This window comes from Sardina pilchardus, chromosome 7 (genome assembly GCF_963854185.1).
Source record: "Sardina pilchardus chromosome 7, fSarPil1.1, whole genome shotgun sequence".
Classification (NCBI taxonomy): Eukaryota; Metazoa; Chordata; class Actinopteri; order Clupeiformes; family Clupeidae; genus Sardina; species Sardina pilchardus.
The window spans coordinates 32,435,874-32,462,216 of record NC_085000.1 but is presented as its reverse complement, the minus strand read 5'-3'; the positions used below and the strand labels follow the sequence as shown (position 1 = coordinate 32,462,216).

Genomic DNA, 26,343 nt, shown 5'->3' with positions numbered 1-26,343 from the left:
CAGTTAAAGTCAAATACACTGGGCAATGATCAGAGAGATCAATTGATCCAATGCGACAACTTTGCACTCTACAAACATCCCTACCAAATAAAAGAAAATAATCAATTCTAGAATAGGAAGAATGGGGAGATGAGAAATGGGTGTAGTCCCTGATTGAAGGATTGTAGAACCTCCACACATCCACCAAGCCCACCTCAGAAATTATACTAGTAATCTTTTTGGTCAACTTCTTGGGCTGAGAAGTTCGGGTGTTTGAGGAATCCAGAGAAGGGTTCAAAGTAATGTTGAAATCCCCCCCACATAATAAGATTCCCTGTGACTCAATCACTGCCCTGTCTATTATTTTTTGGTGAAAATCTGAATTTGAACCTGGCGGGATGTATACGTTGTAAAGAGTAAAATAATTTCCATTAACTTTCCCCTTAATCAGAATAAATCTGCCTTCCCTGTCTTTAATTATAGATAGATGTTCGTATGTCACCCTTCCAGATATCAAAATGGCTACCCCTCTATTATGCTTAAATCCATTGGAGGATGAAAAAACATGTTTGAAACCATACCTTTTCAGCTTTTGGTGGTCAATTTCAGTCATATGGGTTTCTTGCAAGAAAGCTATGTCAATGTTCTCCTTCTTAAGTTTTAAAAGAATTTTGTTACGTTTACCAGGGCTGAGAAGCCCATTGACATTAAAGGAAATTACATTGACCATTATGATATCCTAAGATCAGCCTATAATGCCCATAAGATACAAAGATAACTCTCCTCAAAGGTGCATTTTCTTCCCCAATTAAAACAATTAACTCCCCCATCAACTTTAAACTAACACAACAGCAACAACAGAAAACAATGAAAAACAACCAAAAAGCTACGACTTCCAAAAAAAGGGGGAACCATATCCCCATGTTCCTTGCTGGGAAGGAGTGGAGGGAACAAAACCCCCACAGAGTGGATGGGGCCCTCCCTAGGGGTGGAAAGACTAAATGCAATCCAAAACCTCTAGATGTGTCCAACATAATCTGAAAAGTTTTCTCCGTTCAATCAGAAAAATAATTAACGCCTACCGTCTTTGAAGCATAATCCTTGGGAAAATAAAAGAGCAGATTCACAAACCGAAAGTCACTCACTCCTCGTTTCAGTCCTGTTGAGGTCTTCGAAAATCCTGCAGTTTCTCTCTTGTTCTCGCCCCAAGATCGCTGGTGTTCATCTCTCTGGTGTTCTCCCGTTGCCATTGGAAAGTGTTGTTTATATTTCTCTCCAGACTGTATCCTGTATCTTCTTTTTGCTTGGCCACTTCAATTCCTCTCGCCCTCAGCTCTCTTATCGCCTCCTGTGCGTCTTTGTACGACTCCGTACCGTTGGTCCAATGCACTCGAATTTTCGTGTAAGGGGTTTGAAAGCGAATGCCTTTCTCCTTCAAAGCTTTTTTGACCCCCGCATAGGCTCTGCGTTTCTCAACAACTTCCGACGCGTAGTCATGGTCGAAAGAGACCAACTGACCTGCTATAAAGATTTTTTTCTTCCACGCCGCTGTTAAGACCGTGTCTTTAACCTTAAATTGTTGAAAGCATACCACAATGGATCGCGGGGGGGACTCAGGGTTTGGTCTCTTCGTTGAAGCCCTATGTGCCCGCTGAATTTGTAGGGCCATTCCATCTGGTAGTGAGAGCTCGGTAGTCAGAAGATGGTCTAGATACGTGGTCATAGAGTCACCTTCGGAGTCTTCTGGCACACCATAGATCCGGATATTACAACGCCTGGACCTGCTTTCTAGATCCGTCACCTTATCTTGCAGTCGACGTCTCTCATTTAAGAGGAACACTAGGGACTCTTTGGTAACGACACTATTCTCCTCTAGCTCAGATACCCGTTCTTGCATTTCGGAGATGGCTTGGCCTTGGGTCTGGAGTGACGTGCCTAGCTCTGTTAGCTTCAGGTTGAGATCTTGTTTGAATGTTGCTAGCTCTTCCCGTAGGTCAGCTTTCATTTCACCCTTCAGCTCCGAGATAGCGGACTTTATATCTTTTTTGAAGTCCTTAAGGTCATCTGTGATTGAAGTCATTTGTCGAAGCAGTTGCCCCGCGGGCTCAGGGGCGGCTTCTTTTCCGGAGGCTTTCTCTTCGTTTTGGGGAGACACTGTTTTCGACATTGTTCGTTCCTTAGTTCCCGTTTTTTGATTCTGGCTTCTCGTTGAATTCCCCCCTGGCATTACTTACGTCTTCTATATAGAAAAAAAATGAATTTGGGCAGCGGGGGTACTTTTGAAAAAAGATTGATGTGGAGAGTAACTTTACGCGTGTGTTCTCAACATGGCCGCTACCGGAAGTCTCTGTGATTAGTTTTACAGTCCAGCAGTCTAACCCTGTTAACCTTGTGGCCCATCTGCTGTGTACTGTGTGTGTACCAGGCAAGTGGAGCTGGAGGCTCTGGGCTCTGCACTGCAGCAGTACAGGGAGAGCCACTCGTCTCTGATGCGCTGGATAGAGGAGAGCACCAAGCGCCAGGATAACACACACCCCGGACAGACGGACAGCAAGGCCCTTTCGGAGGAGCTAGCCCAGCAGACGGTGAGGACACTGAGTAGTGCATACTGCATATCTGTAGAGGTCTCGTCATTTCACCCAGGAAATTAGCTCAATTGATCAGGGCCAAGTTTTCCAAAAATATAGTTGCTAACTAGGCTAACTAAGTGCAATTTCCCATTGCCAACCAACTAGGTTGCTAACCTAAAGTGACCAGATGTCCGAGACCAATCCCACGGGGACAGTTTTACTATCAATATGATTGAAATAAGTTTTATCTTCAAAAACCGGGGTTTTTCTGTATTTTCCCGGAGACGGGCAACCAATAATGGGGACTGTCCCCTGAAACTGGGGACATCTAGTCAATACTAACAGGTTAGAAACTTTTGGGAAAGGCACCCCAGAGTAGTCAAGAGTTGAGTGGCCTGAGTTGGCCTGACTGAGTGAAACTGGTGGACTTGTAGCAGTATATGGATGATCTGTTCTAAGAGAGCTGAGTCCTCTATGTTAAGTGTGCTCGGGGAAGTGTAAGGGGAGTGTGTACTTGGAGAGAGGTGTTGTGTGTTTATTCCAAGTTCAGAGCTGGGTCCAAGTCTTGGCTGCGGATGTGTAGCTCACACCATGTTTTGGCCAAAAAGTCCACTGAACCGTCTTACTCGACTCATTGCTTCTGTTGCGGTCAGTAGGTTTAGAGGTGGATTTGTCCTTTTGACCAGGACGTGGTGGAGCAGAGAGAGAGCTGAATGGTTTTTGGGTGTAAATATCTCTGGTGTTCTATATGGCTTTTGTTGAGTCATGCCATAACATACAGTATACACAGGCTGAATAAGCAGTTCCAATTCATATTTCATTATCCTCTCCTCTCCTGTCAATTCACATCTGTAATTGCAAACCTCCTACAGTACATTAGTTTGTTTACCTCTCTCCCTTTCCACTTGTAAAATGCTGTGCCTTTATTGTTATTTTAGTTTCCGCTTTAACCCTCTCTGGTATAACTCTTGGTGTTTGTCCATTAAATGAATCCTGTAAGATGATTTGATGGGTAATCAGAGGCACATATTCACCCTGTCTGATGTATTTGACTGTTTGTGTGACTGAGTGACCAGTAACATAATAACCTGAACATTTCTTTTCTTGTCTCTCATTAGGCTCTGGTGGCTGAAATCGAATGGAAGCAGACCAAACTGGATGAGTGTCAGACTCATTCTAAACAATATTGCACAGCTGTCAAGGCAAGTTCTCTCTCTAAGGAGACGATGTTTTGATTGTCTGTTTCTCTATGACCGATCTTTCATCACATATAGGTATAGCAAATGAAAATGCAAATTTGAATGAGATCAGATATCTTTATCTATAGCATTCGAATGAACATTTTTCTGATCGTCACTGTCATCTGTACCTGTGTATCTGTAACTTGTAACCATACTGTAGATACAGTACAGAGGAGTATTATACTGTTATCTTTAAAGAGGGATTATTGCATTGGATGTGACTTTTGGGAGCCTGGAATGTAAATGTCTTCTCTGTATCTCTACCAGGACTATGATCTGCAGCTGATGACCTTCAGAGCGTTTGTGGAGTCGACCCAGAAGACCCCAGTGAAGAGGAGGAGGATGCACTCTTCATCAGACACCATCACACAGGAGGTGAGGCCGTGTGGCACCCTGGTATTCACAGCACGGAATCAAGCCATGTAGAGACACTCCTGAATAAGCCTCCAGAGAGGGTTGAAGTAAATTACACAGTTCGGGCATGGTGGAGGAATATCCAAAGATACCCATCGTTGTATATTGTAGATACACAGAACATTTATACATCTAAGCAGAATGATAAACAGAGTCTAATGATTGTAAAAGAGCCTTAGTAGTATTTCTTACTAAAAAAAAAAACATAATCTAAGACAGGCAAGAAGGTACAGTAGCTTCCACCAACTTCCTCTTGGCTGACTGCGAAAAACAAGCACTATTCCAAAAATAAAGCCCCAGCTTTAGCCTTAGCTTATGTAACTTGAATGATAAGTCCTCCTCCAACACAAAGCCTAGGTATTTGTAGGAGGAGACCAGTTCTTTAGATCTACCTTGCACAGGGTTTATACGTTTTTAAGCTGGAAAAGTTATGGAATTTGAAAATGCCAATTTCCAGGCCTGGAAAGGTTTTGGAAAACAAAAAACAACCCAAACGTTTTGGAGAAGTCATGGAAATTTGCTTCATCCAATTCAACTCAGAAACATATCTCATTTGGGCAGGTCATGTCTCACACTTGCGTCACAACCGATTGGCAAATTTTTAAGTTTTGAGAGCATTCCTTCTAGGTAACCATCCCGTTATCTCACGCGTCATATCTATTATTAATGTAGCACTAGTTGATGTGAGGTCATGGAAATTTGTGAAAAAATCATGGAAAAGTAATGGAAATGTCATGGAAATTCTCTGGTGGAAATGTGTATGAACCCTGCTTGCAAAGTGTAAAGAGGTGGTGAAGAGGATTGACACTTATGTTTCTTAAAAAAGACCATGATTTTGTTTTCTTATCATTCTTGAAATACAACTATCAATGGAGGATGCAAAACCATAAATGTTGTCATCTGCATATAAATGAATACTTGCGTTTGATGGTTTGAGGTTATCAGCAAGATTGTTTATATATAATGTAAATAACATGGGGACCCAAGATGGACCCCTGTGGCACACCAGATTCCATACTAAGCCTATATCAGAAAGAAACTCCTTAATTTGTATCATGTGTGTTCTGTGTGCCATCATCTTTATTGAGTGTCGTTACAGTTCATGGATCTCCGCACACGCTACACAGTCCTGGTTACCTTGACAACGCAACATGTGAAGTACATCAGTAATGCCCTGAGGAAGCTGGAGGAGGAAGAGGTGAGATCACAGCAGATTGTGTTTCTAATTCCAACGGATCCTTTAGTAATCCTCTTGCGTGTCGTGCCTAACAACGCCCCATAGTTCTAAAATCAGTGTAAACTACGGCCTCTTGGGGTTTGTGTCTGAGGACTGAAATGGTATTGCTGGTCAGAAGATGTTGGAGATGAGTTACCTTCTAGGTTTTCCTACATTGCTCTTAACCGTGTCACACTAAAATGCTTCCATCTGCGTGCTCTGCAGAAAGAGGTGAAGGAGGAGCGGCAGGCGTGGGTGGGGCAGGTGACGGAGCTGCTGGGGTTGGTCAAAGGCATCCAGGAGCAAGCCCGAGTCATCGAAAGGTCACAAGACCAGGATCCTAAATCATCACTGGCAGCACAACTGGTAAGAGTCACCCGGAGTGCAGCAGGAGATATTGAGATGTGACCTTTAGTTTAATGGTTGCAGGTACGATGATGCTGAGATGTCGAGAATTATACTTTTTTAAATACATTTTGCAGATGCTATCCTATTTGTGACACAGTGTCACAAGAATGAAATGATGGAAAAGCTCACGTTGCATTCATTTACACGTTTTACTGATGGAGTGACTTTCTGGGTGTGTCCCTCTTTTGGAGAATGGTGCCTTATAAATAATACATTTTCTGCAGGCCATCAATGAGCAGCTCGCTGCCAAGAAAGAGGAGGTGGCTGAGGCCATCCGGAACACTCAACAGGCCAGCATGTAAGTTCACTCAATAAACATGCTCACAGACAAGCTTCACAGGGACCAGTGATGCGCGGGTACGTGTCTGAACGACCCGCCCCGCCCCGCCGTTAACAACTAACCCGACCGCAACTCGGACCGCAAAAAATAATTATTGAAATACAGGACCCGACCCGCTTCCCGACCCGCTTATTGTAAAAAGTAGTCTAACTTAGTCGTAGCGTCATTGAGCTACGCAAAATTGGTATCTCATATGCATGTAAAACAATAATATATATTGCCTAATTATATATAGCCTATAATTGCTCAGAATTTGGGAAACATGCATTTAGTCTACCTTTTTTTGGTTCCGTGTCAGCATTCATCCAAAAAGGATTTTCCTATACAAATTCTGTTTCAGCCGTTCCTCGCATGAATGCTTTGAAGCTCTCCCAAGCATGAAATGCAGGCATAGAATATTATTAAGAAACTCTTTATTAACGTCTTCATCAATGGACCAAAACAAAAACCAAAACTTGAGAACTCAGACTTGAGAAGCACGCATTGCATCGGCAACTTCGCTGCTCAGTCAAGTGTAGCCGAGGGTCTGTCTACGCAGAAACAACAAGTGCATTTCTACATGTTCGTGACAAAATGTGGGGGATAGAATCGCGTTTCAGTGGGAATGCTGCAACTCAAGTCTTTCTCTTTTAAAGACAATTATGTACGATATAAATGGCAAAAAAATAACGGCACATTTTTTTTACCGACCCGACCAAACATGACCCGCATATCATAAAAAATATTTTTTCTTGACCCATAACCGCGGTCGCCCGCTCGATTTGGATCAGCCCGCGCATCACTGACAGGGACTCACTCTTGCACACTCTTACTATAAATGCACGTACTGACATGCATGCACATTGCACATATTCACCCAAATGCCAGTCATCATGTTGTCTGTTGCCTGCAGGTTGTCTCCAGAGGAGCAGGCTCAGGTGAACGTCCATCTGGAGGAGCTCACCTCCACCTACAACCAGCTGTGCAACAGCTCCGCCCAACAGGTGCAGCAGTTGGTGGAAACACTGGCCAAGAAGGAGCAGCACAAGGTAGCCTTGCATACGTGTGAAATATGGCTTTTACTCTCACTGCCAGGGAAAGTGCTTGATGAATGTGTGTGTGGGATTATGCGAGTTGCACGGTTGTGTTGCCTGTCATGTGTGGTCTTTTTCATCCATCTCCACCCCCATACATATCATGTGATAATAACCGTTTGGATTAATGGCATGGTGCAGTGATCTCTTAACTTTGGCAGCCACCAGGTATCACCATCATCACAGTCATCTGCATCACCATGTTGTCATCATTAAACATGGTCACTTAATAATTAATCACTGGCCTTAAGGCCAGTTCAAACACAAGATCCGCAACGAGACGAGCTGCAACATTCTAAAAACCAGCAACGTTCTAAAACTCTGCAACTAAGATTTGACATGTTGAATGTTTAGCGACGGCTTGCAACTGCTTGCAACTTTTGATTCACACCGCCGCAACTGCTCTCCGCAACCGTCTCAGACCGTTGCGAATCTTCGGTTTGAACTGGCCTTTAGGGAACGTAGATATGCAGAATTAGCACTGTCATAGATTGCTTCAAACATAGATGGTAGTTTGAAGTATTTCTTCAAACCTAGTTTGAATGACTATTTTCATGCACTCTAGGCTATTTAGCCAGCACACAAGGAGCTATACAGTTTTCCCATGATATTTAAACTCCATTTAGAGGCCATAGAGTTCATATATCGTTCATATAGAGACCATAGAGACCATTCACATAGTATATATTCACATACTGTATATTATGATCACACAGATTCAGCTATCTCAGAAACAGTCATATTTTTTCATGTTGGTTCAGTTAGTTATGAAAGTGTATGTTGGGAGGGTGTATGGATGTGTGTGTGTGTGTGTGTGTGTGTGTGTGTGTGTGTGTGTGTGTGTGTGTGTGTGTGTGTGTGTTTTTATCTGTGTTATTTGGTTTATTTGGATGTTTGAGCATGGTGTGTCCAGATCACAACTACACCTCTTAGTGTGTTTGTTTATGTGTGTAAATAAAACAGAAAACCAACATTTAAGTATTTTTGGTGCCTTTTTAAATAATTCCGCCTATATTGTACAGGGCTTTTTGAGTTAAGTATAAGGATATCTTGGCTCTCTATTTTACATTTACAATTTGGAGGACCTACTGGCCTTGGCACAAATTAACAAAAGGAAGCTTATTCAGTGGTCTTAAAATGACATTACCCTAAGGTTTTACTTAATAGGGGGGGGGGGGGGGGGGGGGACGACAAAAACAGTTTACCATAAATATTGTTTTTAAGTGATTTCACACTAAATTGCAATATTTCAGCTGGGCTCCTAGGCTGAAACCATTCAGGAGGTCCTAAAGAAGCTTCTTGTAAAATTTGGTGCTTTCATCACCTCCATAACTTTATGGCCTAATATGCGCACTATAATGATAATATAATAATAAGTAAAATAAATAAAGATCATATAGCTAATATTTTGACATGTATTGAAGCTTTAGTTATGTAAAAGTTCATGAATATAAATAAACATATAAAATGTTAACTTTGGGATTGATTTGAACACTATATTGTACAAGAACTTGAAAATCGCTGTGTTTTTTAGCATATTTCATTGATAATGATATATCTTTAATATGTCATGTTGCAAAGTTTTTCCCCGAGGGCTCCTAGGCCAAAATTACACTAAGGAAACACCATGCAGAATTTGGTGCTTTTATCACCTCGGTAACGGAACATGTGGAAAGTAGAAAAGAGTTTAAGATAGCCGAAGAGCAATTTTTGGAGCGCAATCAGAAGAGAAAATTGAGGCTGTTGGAGAGCCTGTTGCGGTTTTGGAAAAGTTGGGTGGTTCTGTAGCAACAGTTGTGGAAATAGCAACAAAGGGTTTGGGCAATTTTCCCCTGCCTTCTTAGTGTCGACCACAGGAATGAGAGGGGGAATTTAGTGCACTTTTCCCCATGTGTGTTGGATGCCTCTGTTTGCTGTTGTTTATCTGCATGGTGGTGCACATCACAAATTACTGGTTATAAGCTAAGTTGATGCAGGCTCTTGAAACCAACATACCATTATTATCTGTATCTGTCTCATCCCTGTTTTCCTCTCTGTTCTCCCTTTAGGCAAAGGCAGCAGAGGACTTGCAGGAAACTCAGGGGACAATTAACTCCTTGATGAAGGAGCTGACCTCCTTGGACCAGCCGGACCGGAAGCGGTCACTTGGAGAAATGGCCACTGATTCTGCATCCTCCCCTGCATCACAAGGCAGCCTGCAGTCTCATAGTGGCATGCTACAGGTGTGTAATTGATTGTGATTATTTAATGCATTCACTAGCACAGACAGGTGACACAATGTAGCATAATGCAAGAATATGTAGTGCTAACACCAGCGACAAATGTTTAGCAAGGAGTGACTTCTCAGATAAAGAAGGAAATCAAGATGAAGGAAATTGCAGACATAATGTAGGATGCCCCCACATGATCTATGAACTTGATGTGGTATGTCTCTGTGGTGCAGGCACTGCCATCAGAACTGGCAGAGCAGTCTGGGATGGTAGAGGAGCTGAAGAGCACTCTGAAGAAGCTGATGGCAGAGAACCTAGACTCCCCTGAGGTAGAGGCCTGGAAGCAGCAACTCAGGGACATTGGTAAGTGTGTGTCTCAAAGGAGGTGGCTGAGGATGTGAAGTATTGTCAAGTGCTTTGATGTGGTAGTGTGGTCAGCTACGTCATCCGGGGGTTAAAAACCACACATTTTAAGAATAGACCATTTTCACGTGATGTCAGCAGCTGGGTATCAGTTCGTCCGGTAGCAGTAATATGCAGTCATAACGTCATTTAACTTTACTCTCAAATCAAGGCAGCTACTAGGGGTGGCACGGTTCACAAAATCTACGGTTCGGTTCGTATCACGGTTTAGGGTCACGGTTTTCAGTTCGGTACGGCTCTTGTTGTTATTTTTTCTTTTACTCTTTAACACTCCAGAAACTTATTTCAGCATATAGCTTAATCATCCACAATTAGGCTAGAGTATTTAGAGAATAGTTATCATGTAATAATGCACAAACTGAATTTGACTTCACATACAGCACATTATTGTCTAAGGGAACTTTAAGCTACAGTTGAGATTTTGATAAAGCAAGAGGGAAGACATTGATGATTTCAACAATCTTTTTCAACAATCTTTTCATTTATTTGGCAGGGATGGTGCACCAGCACAAAATGTAGGTCGTCCGTCCATATTTTTCATTGCATCGCCTTTTTATCGCTCTCCTTTCATATAGTGTGAATGATTTTTTAACAAGATGTAAAGCTTGTCTTTATTTGAAACACACACACATTATGTAATTATTTATACATTCTATATACTGACATGTCTGATATTCATAACAGCAAACTTTATGCAGATTATAGCCTACTATTCATTATAACTCCACCTCTTAAATTCAGCTGTCTGGCTGAAGCCTCAAAATATTGTAAACAAAGTAGCAGGCTAAGCTAATCATACTCTACTGGTTGGACTGTTCAGTTTCCCCACATGTGTTTTAGTTTCAAGGTAAGCAAATACTTTTTCTCCTTGGGACAGGCCCTTTTAAGCCTTGGAGTTGTAAACATTGGTATTGAGATTGTCAGTCAACTTGAATGCAAGAGTTTAATGTCTGCAGCATAGCCTTCTAATGATGCTAACCGTATTTAACAGTAATTTAGCTAATCGTCTTCTGTGCGTCATTGCGTTCACGATTGTGAATGTTTTATTTGGATTAATGTGCATGTCGAGGGCGAGTGTCCATTGAGCGCGCACGAGAGCGGGCCAAGGAGAATGAGTTTACTTCTGCTGTTTGGTAAAGTTGCACGCATAGTCTACAGTTGCGGAAGAACTTTATGCTTCCACCCGAGCAGTGTCAAGTGCATCAGTTTGACCACGCTAGGGATGATCTCTCGCACTTGCCATTTCTAAAACCTCGCACGCAGCACTCAAAACTCCATACTCTCGCACGTCAGGGAAAACACATCGTCACATATGGGAATCAATTGCGCATGCCATAACTAGCCTGAACCGTAGGACCGTACGATGAACACACACTCCGAACCGTGACATGCGAACCGCACGGTTCGGAGCATTTTTCAAAAACCGTGCCATAGTCAGGGAGCCATGGGGTCAGACCTGGCTTTGTCGGTTAAAGTTTTTTTTTTTGCAGAATCTAGTAGACTAGACTCTTTAAGATTTAAGAGGGTGCCCGGTGATATCCCTTGGGCAATTTCGTATATTAAGCCTTTCTTGTCCAATGTGTTGACTATAAGGCGGATATACTACAGGTGAATAGGGTAAAAAGAAAACATTAACAAGCAGATATCACTATGAAACTTCACCAGTTGATTACTTAGATCAATATGAAAAATAAATGTATTACAAGTTTTCTGAAATGTAATGTTTGAATATGCAAATTAGGTATGATGTAATTAAATATGCGCTGATTTGCATAAACGTAAAAAGATCAAATCTGAGCATTGGATAAAGCCAGTTTCAATTTTTTTCTTTTCATTTTGTTGACAAAATTGACAATTGCGCAAGGGATATCACCGGGCACCCTCTTAAATCTTAAAGAGGTACACCTACTCTACTAGATTCAGCAAAAAAAAAAACTTTAACCGACAAAAGTGAAGTGTTCCTTTAAGGTTCTCGTGAGCTTTTGGCAGACCAGACCAGTCACTAAGCCATGGGGTCAGGTTGCAACCAACCCAGGTCAGACCTGGTTTTGTTGGTTAAAGTTTTTTTTTTTGCTGAATCTAGTAGAGTAGGTGTACCTCTTTAAGATTTAAGAGGGTGCCCGGTGATATCCCGGTGATATCCCTTGGGCTATTTTGTATATTAAGCCTTTCTTGTCCAAAGTGTTGAATATAAGGCGGATATGGATGAGTTTCCTCTCTCACTCGGAGAACAAAATCTCCACTTCACAAGCATCTACATACACCAAACTTTTCAGTCTTATACCTAACCATGTTTAGAAGGATTTTGCAGAGGGGTTTGTTGATATATGATTCTTAGCCTGATTTACATGATATTTTATTCCAAAAAACATGGCGAAAATGGATTTTTTAAAGGCTGGTATAGTATTTTCTGATTTACTGAATAACTAAATGAGATATCCATAATTCCCTCTCTAAAATACTTTTCATCTCTTATGTCAACAAAATGAAAAGAAAAAAAATTAAGCTGGCTTTGTCCAATGTTCAGATTTGATCTTTTTACGTTTATGCAAATCAGCGCATATTTAATTACATCATGCCTAATATCTGATATCTGCTTGTAAATTTTTTTACCCTATTCACCTGTAGTAGGCTATATCCGCCTTATAGTCAACACATTGGACAAGAAAGGCTTAATATATGAAATTGCCCAAGGGATATCACCGGGCACCCTCTTAAATCTTAAAGAGGTACCCCTAGACTACTAGATTCTGCAAAAAAAAAAACTTTAACCGACAAAGCCAGGTTCACCTAAATTATGGCATTTGGCTCCCGGACTACCACCCCTAGCAGCTACGATGATCGCAAACGATAACTGTTAGTCCTAATGTTAGGAGACCCCTGCTATACATAGCAGCAACTTCAGCTAGCTAATATGTTAGCACCGAAGATGAAGTTGGTTCAATAAAAGAATATTTAATATCAAACCTGAAGTTGCTGCTATATATTAAGAATTAGACTACTGACTTCACACTCAAATCAAGGCAGCTACGTAGGGTTGGGTATCGAGAATCGAGAATCGATGGGAACCGGGACTACCTTTCCAATTCTCCCGGAATCGTTCAAAAGTTTAAATTTCAATTCCTAGTATCGATTCCCAGTCCGCGAACCGGAAGAAGAAGCCGCTAAACACCAACGAAGAAGGTGTTTGCATAACCGAGCTAAGGCAACAAGAAGACGATTTATATTGTAGTTGAAAACAGCCCTGTGAGAAATGTATAGCAAATGTCATTCAGAAAGACCGTTGGTTAGCTAGCTCATTTAAAATATCCAAGCTTTTTTGACCCTGCCTTTTACAAGAATCAGAATTGAGAATCGTTAGGAACCGGAATCGAAACAAGGAATCAAAATCGAAATCGGAATCGGAATCGTTCAAATTCAAACGATACCCAACCCTACAGCTATGTGCTGGCAATGATCACCAACGATAACAAGGAAAATGAAGATAAACACATATGAAATATTAATCTTACCTCAAGAACTGTAACCGTATCACCATAGCTTTTGCTTACGCCAGATGTACTGCTACCCAGCAAAGATTCAAAGCGGAAAGTGTCTGACGTTAGCGTGAAAAGGGCGAATAGCAATAGCAATGTCCCACAATATCAGTGCTTCACTTGCCTTTATTTAAGCCGGCCTTACACACGGGAGGCCCAAGACGAAACCAGAATGGATGAGTGAACCACGTCAGGGCGACATCCATGCACAGGAGACAGGAGTAGGACGCAAGGCCCAGTGTTAAACATGAGTACCACCACAGAAAGATGCATTGAATGGCGCTAGTCCTACATTTGTCCAGCGACGGCAACGTGCTTGTCCAGCCTCTATTTCAGGGTGTGCGGTGCTCAGTGTTGGGGAGTAACGGAATACATGTACCGACGTTACGTATTTAGAATACAAATTATGAGTAACTGTATTCCGTTACAGTTACAACTTAAACAGGTGGTATTTAGAATACAGTTACATTGCTGAAATCAATGGATTACATGAGGATACTTCACTGTTTCGAAGTTTATTCACTCTCTAAATAAATTAAGGCAACTCCATGCATTTTCCGGAGAGCAATCTAGATTAAATTATATCCATGTTTAAATCCAAGCCCCGTCGTCTTGCACCAGACACTTTGCACCCGTCAGAACGCAGCCAGCGCGCATTATGGACGCGCCCTCGAGATAACTGAGAGCAAATTTGGAGTGAAGTAAGTGTTAGTAACTCCTACTCACCGACCGTGGTTCTTGATGTCCGTTCAAAATATATTTTCCCAAGTAGGCCTATTAATTGCTTACTTCGGCCAATCGGTTATACAGTCTTAGCAATCAATAAACAAAGCCTGGTTCACGTGTTGATTTAGACCTACGATGAAACCCATCTGCATTCATTCTGAGGTTTTCATTCCAACTTAAAATAACTCATGGGTTATTAGTTTGTTAGTAGATCTAGGCTATATTTAAGTTTTAAAATGAATTATGGTGCAGCAAGTGTATTATTCTTGCTAGTAGGCCCTAGCGTATAGCCTATATTAACGTGCGGTTTTTGATTGTCATTTACTCACGTTCATTTTTGAGAGCACTGATAGGCTATGCAGTAGGCGTGTTTACATTTCCAGGTAATTTGCGTCCCACCCACCGGTCATATCTGCACCCCTCATTTTTACTGGATTGATGCCACCTAAAAATCTCACACACTTTATAATTTCTGGCTATAGGCTATATGCTCCTGTTCCAACTTGAATTCTATTCTCGTACAGTAGGCCTACGTGGGCCGCATTCAGCCATTTGGAACAGAAGAACAGACCCGAATTTTGGATCTGATGGGCGCATATTCTACACTTATAAAACGCAATTCAATGCGGAAGTAATCCAAGTATTCAGAATACGTTACTCAGATTGAGTAACGTAACGGAATACATTACAAATTACTTTTTAGGGCATGTATTTTGTATTCTGTAACGGAATACGTTTTGAAAGTATCCTTCCCAACACTGGCGGTGCTCTTAAAGGCACGTCATGCCACAGGCATAGCCTACACTTCCCAATCTGTTAGACAAAGTATTAAATCATAGCCCTAGTCTACGTGCAGTAAATAGATCAAGTATTTTTTTAAGTGGATTAGTAGAACTACTAGGCCTACTCTGTCTGTCGCTGCTCGTTGACATCTTTGTATCATGTATGATTGCTAAACTTTGATTCTTTTTAATGTTGCAATATTCAACTGCGCGTTTGGTTCAGCTCTGCACACGCAATTGGCAATGTAGAGGGGGCGGGAACGGGCGGTGATGAACGCTGTTAACGTAATGAAGTGACAGTTTAATTCCACGCAATACTGTAGCCTGTCCTTATTTTTCTATGAAAGTTTGAACTTTGAGAGTATTTAAACAAGAGAAAATGTGAGCAAATGTTAATACCTGTCTGAGAAAAGTGTAAAAAGTTTGTAGTGAGGGGTTTTACAGCCTTAAAACATCTATTATAATTGTAAAAATAAAATAAAGCTGCGACTTCGCGGATTTCACTTATCACGGGTTATTTTTGGAACGTAACTCCCGCGATAAACGAGGGATCACTGTAGGCCTAATTGTGGTGACATTACTGATCATGTGAAGATGTTGCAGTGGTGCTGAATATCCAGCCATGGTGCTGCACCACTGCTGAATACATTGTAAGGGAAACACTGGGTATCGTGTTGTAGACAATGAGAAGAGGGATGGTGGCCAGGTGACAGAGCTGCTGGAGAAGATAGAGGAGATGGTGGCAGGAAACAGGGGCTGCCCTTTCCAGTTGAAGCTGAGTAAGGAGTTTCCTCCAAATTGTAAGTATGCGCATGTTAATCTTTTTAAAAAGCAAATGGCATAGAATGAGGACTATTCACATCAAATTAGCCATTATACATTTGGCAAGAAGAGTTCACTGATTGCCTACTATTTCTGCATATAACTGTAGTAAGAGAAAACATCCCTGATGATGGCTGGAGGATCATCTCGATTTGGCTCTGCTGCATTACATTATTATCTGAACTCCTGAGGCAATTTGAACACACACACACACACACACACACACACTTATGAACTCCACACACTCATCACTAGGTTCTGAACACAGATCTCCAGTATATTATACATCATCTATTGCACTCACATATTGTACATGTAACTATACAACACACACACACACACACACACACACACACACACACACACACACACACACACACACACACACACACTTTACAGTGAATATGACTCTCTTCATCAAATGAAGAGATTAATGCATGAATGGTTTCTTTATATGCTTAATATATATGCATAACAATGTAGTTAGAGAACACATCCCTGATGACGGCTCTGGAGGATCATCTGTGTCTGGCTCTGCTGCATCGAGACCTGTATCTGGCTCTGCTATATCTAAGCTCCTGAGGCCCTTTAAGCATCTCAACATGGCTGCCCCCACTCAGAGCTCTGGCTATGGCACAGGGGGGGCAGCAGAGGAGGCTGCAGCTGGGGAGATGGGAGCTGAGATCCACACAACCACAGCACATGGAGATGGTGAGATTACTCAACAGCATTTAACCTTCAGACCAGTACATGGATATAGATTTGGTACTAAGAGACAAGGCTATGGTACAGTTTTATATTTAAATGTAATTCAGACAAAAAACAAAATAAGTTTTTATCTCAAATATCATACAGTATCCACAATACTGTGATGCATCTATAGACATACAGTATAGCAATTTCAAATCAGTAAAACATTTCAGATTGTTCCATGTTAACATAATATTTTCTGTTCAATCAATTTATTTTGCTCATAAAATGTTCAGTTTAACTTATAGTTCTCCTGCTTCTAGACCGCCATAAAGTTAATTTTGTGGACTTATCTACAATAAATGTGAACTACAATAATTGCATTGGAAGAGGATCATATGGAACAGTTTACAAAGGCTCATACTTGGGAACTCCTGCTGCTGTAAAGGTCATCCCTATTGGAGATAGTTCAGTCATCACAAATGAGTTTCTCATACCTTTGTAAGTGTGTGTGTGTGTGTGTGTGTGTTCCTTTATGCTTCATTCATGAATCTGCAATCTCATAGTATTTATGTCTCACAAAAGTGTGTACACTTATCACATTTCTGCAAATATTTTATTACATCTTTTCATGAAGACACTTTGATACAATATAAAGTAGTGAGTGTCCAGGTTGATGTTAGAGACCTTCCGCTCCTCCACCCTCCATTTGAGGATGCCCCACAGATGCCCAGTAGGGTTTATATTATTAAGTCTGTAGACATGCTTTGCCAGTCCTTCACCTTCACCCTCAGCTTCTTTAGCAAGGCAGAGGTCGTCTTGGAGGGTGCAAAACCATTCAGCATTTTGTAGGTTAAAAGGAGGATTTGTTTGGGGTCGTAATCATGTTGGAATAGTGCCCTGTGGCCGAATTTCCAAAGGGAGGGAATTAATGTAGGCTCAACTTCAGTGTGTCACAGACTCAGTACATGTTGACATTCATTTATGCATTTATTTATTTATGCTGTCATCTGTAGTCCTCATTCAGTAGCTGCAGCTGCAGCTCTAATTTGGAGTTGTCATGTTTTGGAGACTTACCAAACAATATAACCAGAATCAAACACCTCTAATTTGACAACCCTTTTGCCTACAAATAAAATGTGGCCTCTGACACTTTGGATTTGGATGTCAGCAAATCTGGAATACAATAAAAGAAGCATAATCACAATAATCATAATTTATTTTCTATGTCACCTATGACATTTTGATAATAAAGGCCCAAAGGTTAGAGTGGAGCATGGAGACCGCCCCAATTGAGCTAGGGGAGAGTGGAGACAGCCTAGAGTGCAGCTAGGGGAGAGTGGAGACAGCCTAGAGTGTAGCTAGGGGAGAGTGGAGACAGCCCAGAGTGTAGCTAGGGGAGAGTGGAGACAGCCTAGAGTGTAGCTAGGGGAGAGTGGAGACAGCCCAGAGTGTAGCTAGGGGAGAGTGGAGACAGCCTAGAGTGTAGCTAGGGGAGAGTGGAGACAGCCTAGAGTGTAGCTAGGGGAGAGTGGAGACAGCCTAGAGTGTAGCTAGGGGAGAGTGGAGACAGACAGGCCAGAGTGCACTTCCTCTTCCTACTCCTCTTTCTTCCTCTCTTCCATCTCCTCTCGCTCGTCTCTCACTTTCTTCATATCTTTCTTCATATCTTCCTTACCCCTTCACTCATCTGACTCGTCTCTTCCACTTACTTGGTCACTGCCTGCCTTGGTTCCGTCCTCTCTGTCTCTCTCTTACCCGTCTGAGAGGCTGTATAGAGGTGGATGGCTGTTCCCCTTCATCTTCATCATCATCATCTTCCTCCTCCTCCTCAACAAGGATCAGTGCCTGGCACCCAGTCTGGATTGAGGTCATGGTCAAAGTGATCTTGGTCTAAAACATTAACTTGCGAGACATCATTAGCAGTAATGTACCTGTGAGTTTGTGCATGTGTATGTGTTTGGATCTGCCTGTGTTACATTACATCATGGGGCAAGATACATAGAGATATTGACATAAATATTTTGGGTTAGAAGAAAACAGATTTTATATTTCACAATCATGGATACTGAAACATCCTGTGCCATAAGATGGTTGTTGTGGATAAAGGGAAGACTCTGGCATGTTAGCTCAGTGGTTTTCAAAGTGGGGGCCGCCAGGAGGCACTAGGGGGGCCGCAGCAAGTTGGATAAAAATATACTGTAATTAAGCAAAAGCAAAAAAAAAATATATATTTTATTGTATGTATTGATATGAAATGCCATTATGATAATTTGTTGTATAGGGTACCTGCTGTTGTATTTTAGGGATGTAACGATTAGGCTACCGGTGTAACGGTAACAGTTAGCTGGCTAGCTAACACTATTAAGGCTGTGAGCAACTATATTACTCATGAGTGGTCTTGAATTAATTGAATCCTTGGATCTAAGCATTCCCATGGTATACGGCATTCAAGGGTTGGTAAAACATTCAAAGAACTTACCCCATACCCCCCTGTACCGTGAGTGGTACAGCGTCCTTCAAAATGTTTTTTATATAGTATAAAGTATACTGTAGAAGTGATTAATTTGTAAAAATATTGACAAAAGATCACATTAAATATTCTTTAGGCGTTTGTCCCACCCCCACATTGTGCGGATGATGGCTGTAGCCAAAAGTGAGACACAAATCCTCATTGCTAATGAGTACATCCAGGGTGCCGACCTCAATAAGGTTATTTATAAAGACACTCCCATCAAGGTGAGGCATGTTCTCTCTAAAAATCTAATTAATAATAGCAATCAACATATAATACATTATAATTATGATTTGATAAAAATGTATTAAACACACTGTTTATTTATATTCTCAGTTCCAGTATGAGGATAAGCTGTCTGTAGCTTTAGAGATTGCTATGGCTGTTGAGTACATACATGGAAAATGGATCATCCACCAAGATCTGAAGCCAGCAAACATAATGGTGAGTATCATGTTTCATATGGGGTCGAATTAAATCATAAGAATCTTACTATAGGCTTAATAATGTTCAAAGCGTCATTTTCATACTCAAGCATTTCAGATTGAGAGCCCACCCGGTGCCAAATGCAACACTTTTACACCTAATGTAGTGATGAATGTTTTGCCATGCACTCCACTTTGTCAATTAAAGAAATAGGTGTGGTCTAGCGCATGATTCTAACACCGCTATCTTACACCCTCTAAACATTACTACTTCATTGATGAAGAAAATGTATATAGTGAAAGGTGCATATAAAGTTCAGCTGAAGACGTACTGTCATGAGGTGTACTGTAAGCAGTGTTGGAAAGGTTACTTTAGAAATTTAATGTGTTACAGTTACAGGTTACCCTGTTCAAAATGTAATGGTAGTGTAACTATTTGAATTACTTTATCTGAGTAACGTAACTAATTACTTTTTGATTACTTTTTAAATTATATATAGTCCCCAAATCCATGCGAAGATTTCGGCCTTGGTCTCCAGGCTGCCAAGCAGTTCTGTACAAGCGCACAAGGCAGCATGGGCATTCCCAGGCTATATTGAGCCCCTTTTAATACATGCATTACATTTTTAATGAGGATAATATAATGATAATCACCACATTTCAAGCCAAATTTTACTGTAAAATCAATCTGAGTTGACATACAGATAGGTCACAGCCTTTTTTCCCTTTATCATAACACGTTTACAGGCAGGCATGTAGGCCTACGCTGATGGCGCTGTAGACATGTTAGAGCCTATCAGAAGGTCACGAATCAAACTATGGCTGTGGAGGGAAACAGTTCTTTTTGCATACAATATTCTCTGCAAGGTTTTGCTGACAATATTGAGATGTAATTCAAATTGTAATTTTTAAAAATGTTAAATGTACCTGTAATTGAATTACACATGTTTCTCCAGTAACTGTAATATATTACTGTTACATTTATTTTGTAATTAAATTTCGTAACTCAATTACATGTAATGCGTTACTCCCCAACACTGACTGTAAGCACAGGTCCTACACAGCACAAATCGCGTGCAAGCATTCCTTCAAATGTGATCAAAATAGACGCTGTTTGGTGTGGTGCGGCTAGCTGTTCTGATCAGACATTTCCACTCACTAAAATACATCCCTTAATGTCATTCACAAAGTACTGGTAATTTTCAGAGTTGACCTTCAGAGTTGACCTGTCTCAATGTGGGTTTTCCTTTGTTCATTGTTGTTTTAAGATTTCAGAAGGTGACAGAAAGGCCTATCTCACTGACTGGGGCTTGGCGAACTGCAAAGAAACCATATCAATGACAGCAGGAAGTGGTAAAACAGCGGATTACTATGGCCCAATGGGAGGGACCCCTCCCTACATGGCCCCAGAGTGCCTAGTAGAGTGTGAGGACTGCAGCACCATGTCAGACATGTGGTCTCTTGGCATCACTCTTCTGGAGATGTTCACAGACTTGAGACCTTGGCCAAGCAATGACCCGAAAAAAATACGAAAGCTTCTTTATGATCGCCAGAGTCCTCATGCTCTGGCTAAACTACAGCCTGCTCTTGGTAACATTTTGAAACCACTGCTAAAATATGAACCCAGGTCTCGCATGAATGCCAAAGATCTGGTGGAATTGCTGAAATCAAAAGTTGATGTCAACAAAAGAAAAAAATGAAAAGGTAAGACAACAGCACTGTCATCATCTGTTTAGCTCGCCTCTGGCCCGCCTATATTAAAGGTGGGGTAGGAGATCTTTGGAGCATGCTCTCTGGAGCATTTTTTTAACATATTGCTTGAAATACTCTTCACACCCCCATTGCAACCAATTAATTAAACGTTTTGACACAAAAATGAAAAGTTTTAGTGGCCTCTAGAACGAACAATCCAGGAAAAACACTATCCAATCATACTGAATGGACGGTTAACGATGATTGGATTCTGATGCATCTATCAAACTGCAATCTGCTCCTCCCTCACACTCGTGAACAAGCATTGTACGTTCTCTGGAGGCGTGGCTTCGAGGGAAAGTCTGAAGAAAGGGATTGGGACTTTTGACCTGTGTATTTTCAAATATTGCAGCTTTGCTGAAATGGTTATCCAGGATCTTCTACCCTACTTTTAAATAAACCAATGTGATTGGTTCATGTTGGCTCCATTCCAAGGACATGTACAGTATAATGAACATCATTACTGATTGCCAGAGTAACTCAGTGAGCAAATTCAAATTGTGCTCTCTCAATAACTCTGGATTTCCAGGATAGTTATCATAATTGATGAAGTGAATGTTTAAATGGTACAGTAAATGTAAAACAGATGTCTTGTTCAAATAACGAGTAATTACAGTACAAGAGTTTATCAAAATTGCATTCCTCCAAATGTTGGTTAAGTGTATGCAGCACTGTGAGAAATGACACTCTTTGTACAGTACTGTAAATTCCAAATGTGATAACACAAAAGTTAAAATAGTTATTTGCTCTATTTTTAAGTGCTTTGTATGACATGATGACCTTTATCCTGGCAGAGATATGTAAATAATAGCATAGTGATTATCATAATAAGATATCCTTGCATTGTAATCCTTGCATTATTTTTCCAGCAAATCTTATAGTCTCATTAAACCTTTTAAAAAACTCCAACGCGTTTCGGCCAAGTAGCCTTCATCAGGGAGTCAAACCAAACAATAAAGGCTTTTTAACTTTTGCTACATGAGAGTGCCTTGGACTTCCTCTGTTTTTTCCAATTGAATTTTTTCCCTTCCAAAGAGCACCTCAAACAAACTTTTTCTGAGTCCAAGAAGTGCTCCTAGACAAACGTTTTCTAAATGTTATAGTCTATAAATTAAATTTGCCACTGGAATTCTGATGGATTTTTAATAAAGAACAAGCTAAAAAAAAAAGTCCTTGTTTTTTTTATGACCTTCAGAGCAGTTTTGTCCATTGTTTTTTTCTGGCAGCTAAACGTTTTCACTAGCTCACATTCCGAAATTTGCATAAAGACATGAACGCTTGCTCTGCAGCATTGTGCCAAAGTCGACTGCACAGGCAGGAGTCCGGTAGGATTCTGCCATGCACCTGTGCTACAGAACCCCCACCCCATCACACAGGTACCTGTGCAGCTCTCCGAATGGATCCTGTGGTACTGATATAGTACATATTCAGCTGCTACTGGATTTCATCAACACGTAAGGACGGTTAATGATTTAATCAATACTGTATTGTAAATGTAAAGGACGGCTGATGGTTTAATCAGCACTGTATTATAAATGTAAAGTACAGTTAATGATTTAATTTAATCAATACTGTATCGTAAATGTAAAGGACGGTTAATGATTTAATCAACACTGTATTGTAAATGTAAAGGACAGCTAATGATTTAATCAACACTGTATTGTAAATGTAAAGGACGTTTAATGATTTAATCAATACTGTATTGTAAATGTAGAGGATGGTTAATGATTTAATTTAATCAACACTGTATTGTAAATGTAAAGTACAGTTAATGATTTAATTAAATCAATACTGTATTGTAAATGTAAAGGACGGCTGATGGTTTAATCAGCACTGTATTGTAAATGTAAAGATTTAATTTAATCAACACTGTATCGTAAATGTAAAGGACAGCTAATGATTTCATCAACACTTGTAAATGTAAAGGACGTTTAATGATTTAATCAATACTGTATTGTAAATGTAAAGGACGGCTGATGGTTTAATCAGCACTGTATTATAAATGTAAAGTACAGTTAATGATTTAATTTAATCAACACTGTATCGTAAATGTAAAGGACAGCTAATGATTTCATCAACACTTGTAAATGTAATGGACGGTTAATGATTTAATCAACACTATTGTAAATGTAAAGGACGGTTAAAGAGGAACTATGCAGGATTGGCGATTTCATGGTTTCGGTTTCGTTGTTCGTTTTCGCTCGTTTTATGCTTGCATTTTCACTGCAGAGCTTCCCCGACAGCTTTAGCGTGTATATTTATACATGTATAGGCTATATTTAAATATATAAATTGCAAGCGTGGTTCTTCGTCTCAGACTTCCAGATGTAAACAAAGAGCGATCGTCTCCTGCAGAAAGTTGCATAGGGTCTCTTTAATGATTTAATCAACACTATTGTAAATGTAAAGGATAGCTAATGTTGTTAATGCTAATCCAAATGGCACCCTGAGATTTCATTTTTTTAACAAAGTGTCTGATGTATGAAATAGAGTGTAGCATGCAGGATTAAGTGTGATGCATAAAGGAGTAAGTGCGTTGCAGAATTGCCAGTAGCAGCACTTTTGTTTAAGGTATGGGTACATGTGTTTGAGGTAAGATAACAAACGCGAAAGTTGTTCAAGTGTTCAAGCAACGGGCAAAAACTGTAAACGCTGTTTCATCTATTGAGAAGAGACAGTGCGTCATTTCACTCACTTATTTTACTCAACCGCCTGATGAGACCGAAAATACAGAACAAGAGCGGAGTAAAATGAATGTCACGCTATCCTGCAAAATATTCTGCAATTAATATTGTCCAGGCTAGTCTGAAATTTACAGTATAGCTGCCATTGACCTCCATTCAAAAATTACAAAATCAAAAACAAACTTTGAAATTGTGCTCAAAGTAACATTGTGACAGCACCCATGCATTTCACTTCAGTAGTAAACTACATTGTGGTAAAAGATAGCAAGTTTAACAGACATTAGTCAAAGCAATGTGGAGAAATCTTATGAAAACTGTCACCCCCTAGACTCTGCCCATTGCTCACATTTAGATACAGTGGGTACGGGTTGAGAATGCACCTTCTCCCGCGGGACTCCCGAAGAGATCCCGCAGGCCGTCAAGCCGATTTTTTGGCAATGTAGGCAATGTACCCAAACAACCACCAGGTGGCAGAAAGTTTCATCCCGCATTTCAAAATGATGAAGACCGCATATCCGTCAATAGTCGACTCCTTAATCTCATTTAATCATTACAATGAAGGTGATGACTGGCGAAATTATTCAAACGACGTTTCAATGAACCATTGTTGAAATGAATGAAAGTGGTTATAGAAAATCGCCTACAGCCTAACGCCGACACAGCTGATTCTTTGATTGATTCTAAGCTGTTTTGATGTAGGGGATGGGTAAACTGGCGCGCTACAAACATGTTACCAATCAAATGTAATATTAGTAGGACTAGCCTACTTAGACACTTTAGTCATAGGCAATGTTGCCATGTTAATTTGGGCTAGAAGTGCTTGGTTGTGGTGGCGCTCCTGTCCGCTGCTTCTCCCGAATTGTGTGGCAAATTTGTCAGCAATCAGCTTAAATGTCAAATCATATTTATTTCTCTTTGTCGCCATGGTATTGGGGGAAACGCGGAGAAACGAGACGGTCAGTCCTCGTATTTTTTCTTCGCGTTTCGTTATAAGAAATATATAGCCTAGGTAGCCTAATAGTTAGTCTTCTTCCGTATTGAACAGACGCCCTTTGTTCCGTATTTTAAGGAACTACTCAATGCACACACAATACAATGAAAAACACACAAAGAAATCGCTAAACATATAGCCTACAACCAAATGACACTTTAATGCAGCGTTTCTCAAACTATGGGCCGCGAAACGTGGAGACTGCTGCTGGTCCGCGAGACATGGAGTGAAATTAGGTCCGGTGATCTGATAATTTGCTGCGCAATTGACCAAGCAACCGCGGACCGACAGAAAAAGAAAGCAAACGTTGCTGCTATCGGGAAGAAATGCTTGCTAATTTGATGTGTTTAAACATAGAGCCATACAATTAGGTGTGTCTGTTATTATGATAATTTTCGAGCATAACTGCTTGTCCATAGCTCAGTGACAGGTGTTAATAGCCTTGCCATAAGCACTGCTGTGGAATGCAGGTGCTTCTTTTATTATGCGGTTAGAGCATAAGCGCTTACTCATATAGACTATAACTCAGGGACAGGTGCAAAACCACCAACTGGGATGGATCGAAGGGCAAGCAAGCACTGCCACACAACGTGAAGGCCTTTGTGTTGTCAACACTTAACAGAAAGTTTCCTTCGATGGGGAGAAGTGGCCGCAAGGACTGCATCGATAAGATCAACGAATACAGTAATGTTTTACAACCCAGCTGGTATCCGCTGTTCATTCCGACATATCCCCACTCGGCGGTAGGCCTAGGCCTATTTAACTTTTTTTTTTTCAAACAACGTGCCATTGCGACATGAGGTCATTAATAGGCTATTAATGTCATAACTATTAGGCTATCATTAGGCTTACTATGCATGGCTGTAAGCAGCTATGAGGCCACTGAGATCTGGACCTCATCGGTTTTGTGAAAGCCGATTGGAAATACATAAGTTTAGAGCGAACGTTTCAACTAGCCTATGTTTGCCATGGTAGACAAAAACACTCAAATAAAACAATAGCCTAAAAAATAACTGCATGCGTAATGGACACGGCTCTATATCCTAAATAATTTTCGAGGTTCGCCATTTGGTAATATGACCTATCCTTACTGACAATAATTTAGATTGAGCACAACTAAAGTTGCACGAAGGCAAAATACAGTCCTAAAAACCTATTCTATATAGCCTGGCCAATATTGTAGATGTGCAAAAGCAGCATTTGCGTGCGTGCTTGCCGGTGAGGTGTAGCCTACAAAAATGAGCATAACATCTGATTATTAAAGTATGGCTATAGGATATAGGCTAGAGAAGAGTTGGTTTAAAATTCAAGTGTAGTAAAAAAGTTTGTGCACATCCCCGGTCAAGGTGCAGAACAAGAGTAGGCTAAATCATACAAAAATGGAAAAAGGTTCGCACACTTGAAATCCTTCTTTTTTGATTTGATTTTATTTTCGTGTGGTCTTCTTCAGATTAAAATTCAAGTACGTGCGCTATTTAACCCCTCGAGACCGACTGCAGTCTGCTGACACAGCCAGACGACTCTCCCAACCCATTCATTCGTTTTG

The 26,343-nt window shown here is 40.7% G+C and overlaps 1 protein-coding gene across 5 annotated transcripts in view; it reads left to right on the top strand.

The window, feature by feature from the left end:
• LOC134087976 (microtubule-actin cross-linking factor 1-like) overlaps positions 1 to 22,541 on the top strand; it is a 41,031-nt gene extending 18,490 nt beyond the window's left edge. For 3 of the 5 annotated variants that reach the window (XM_062541854.1, XM_062541850.1, XM_062541851.1), the window contains exons 7-21: positions 2,405 to 2,564; positions 3,668 to 3,751; positions 4,058 to 4,165; positions 5,304 to 5,402; positions 5,646 to 5,786; positions 6,053 to 6,126; positions 7,061 to 7,196; positions 9,290 to 9,463; positions 9,685 to 9,814; positions 15,599 to 15,718; positions 16,224 to 16,451; positions 16,754 to 16,931; positions 19,040 to 19,169; positions 19,282 to 19,389; positions 20,639 to 22,275. In XM_062541854.1, the coding sequence (XP_062397838.1) occupies positions 2,405 to 2,564; positions 3,668 to 3,751; positions 4,058 to 4,165; positions 5,304 to 5,402; positions 5,646 to 5,786; positions 6,053 to 6,126; positions 7,061 to 7,196; positions 9,290 to 9,463; positions 9,685 to 9,814; positions 15,599 to 15,718; positions 16,224 to 16,451; positions 16,754 to 16,931; positions 19,040 to 19,169; positions 19,282 to 19,389; positions 20,639 to 21,070 (2,302 nt within the window). In that variant the 3' untranslated portion in view covers positions 21,071 to 22,275. Of the gene's footprint in view, positions 1 to 2,404; positions 2,565 to 3,667; positions 3,752 to 4,057; positions 4,166 to 5,303; positions 5,403 to 5,645; positions 5,787 to 6,052; positions 6,127 to 7,060; positions 7,197 to 9,289; positions 9,464 to 9,684; positions 9,815 to 15,598; positions 15,719 to 16,223; positions 16,452 to 16,753; positions 16,932 to 19,039; positions 19,170 to 19,281; positions 19,390 to 20,638; positions 22,276 to 22,411 lie in introns of those variants that run through there. The other 2 variants (XM_062541853.1, XM_062541852.1) reach the window with 2 other exon arrangements.
• The last annotated feature ends 3,802 nt before the right edge of the window (positions 22,542 to 26,343 follow it).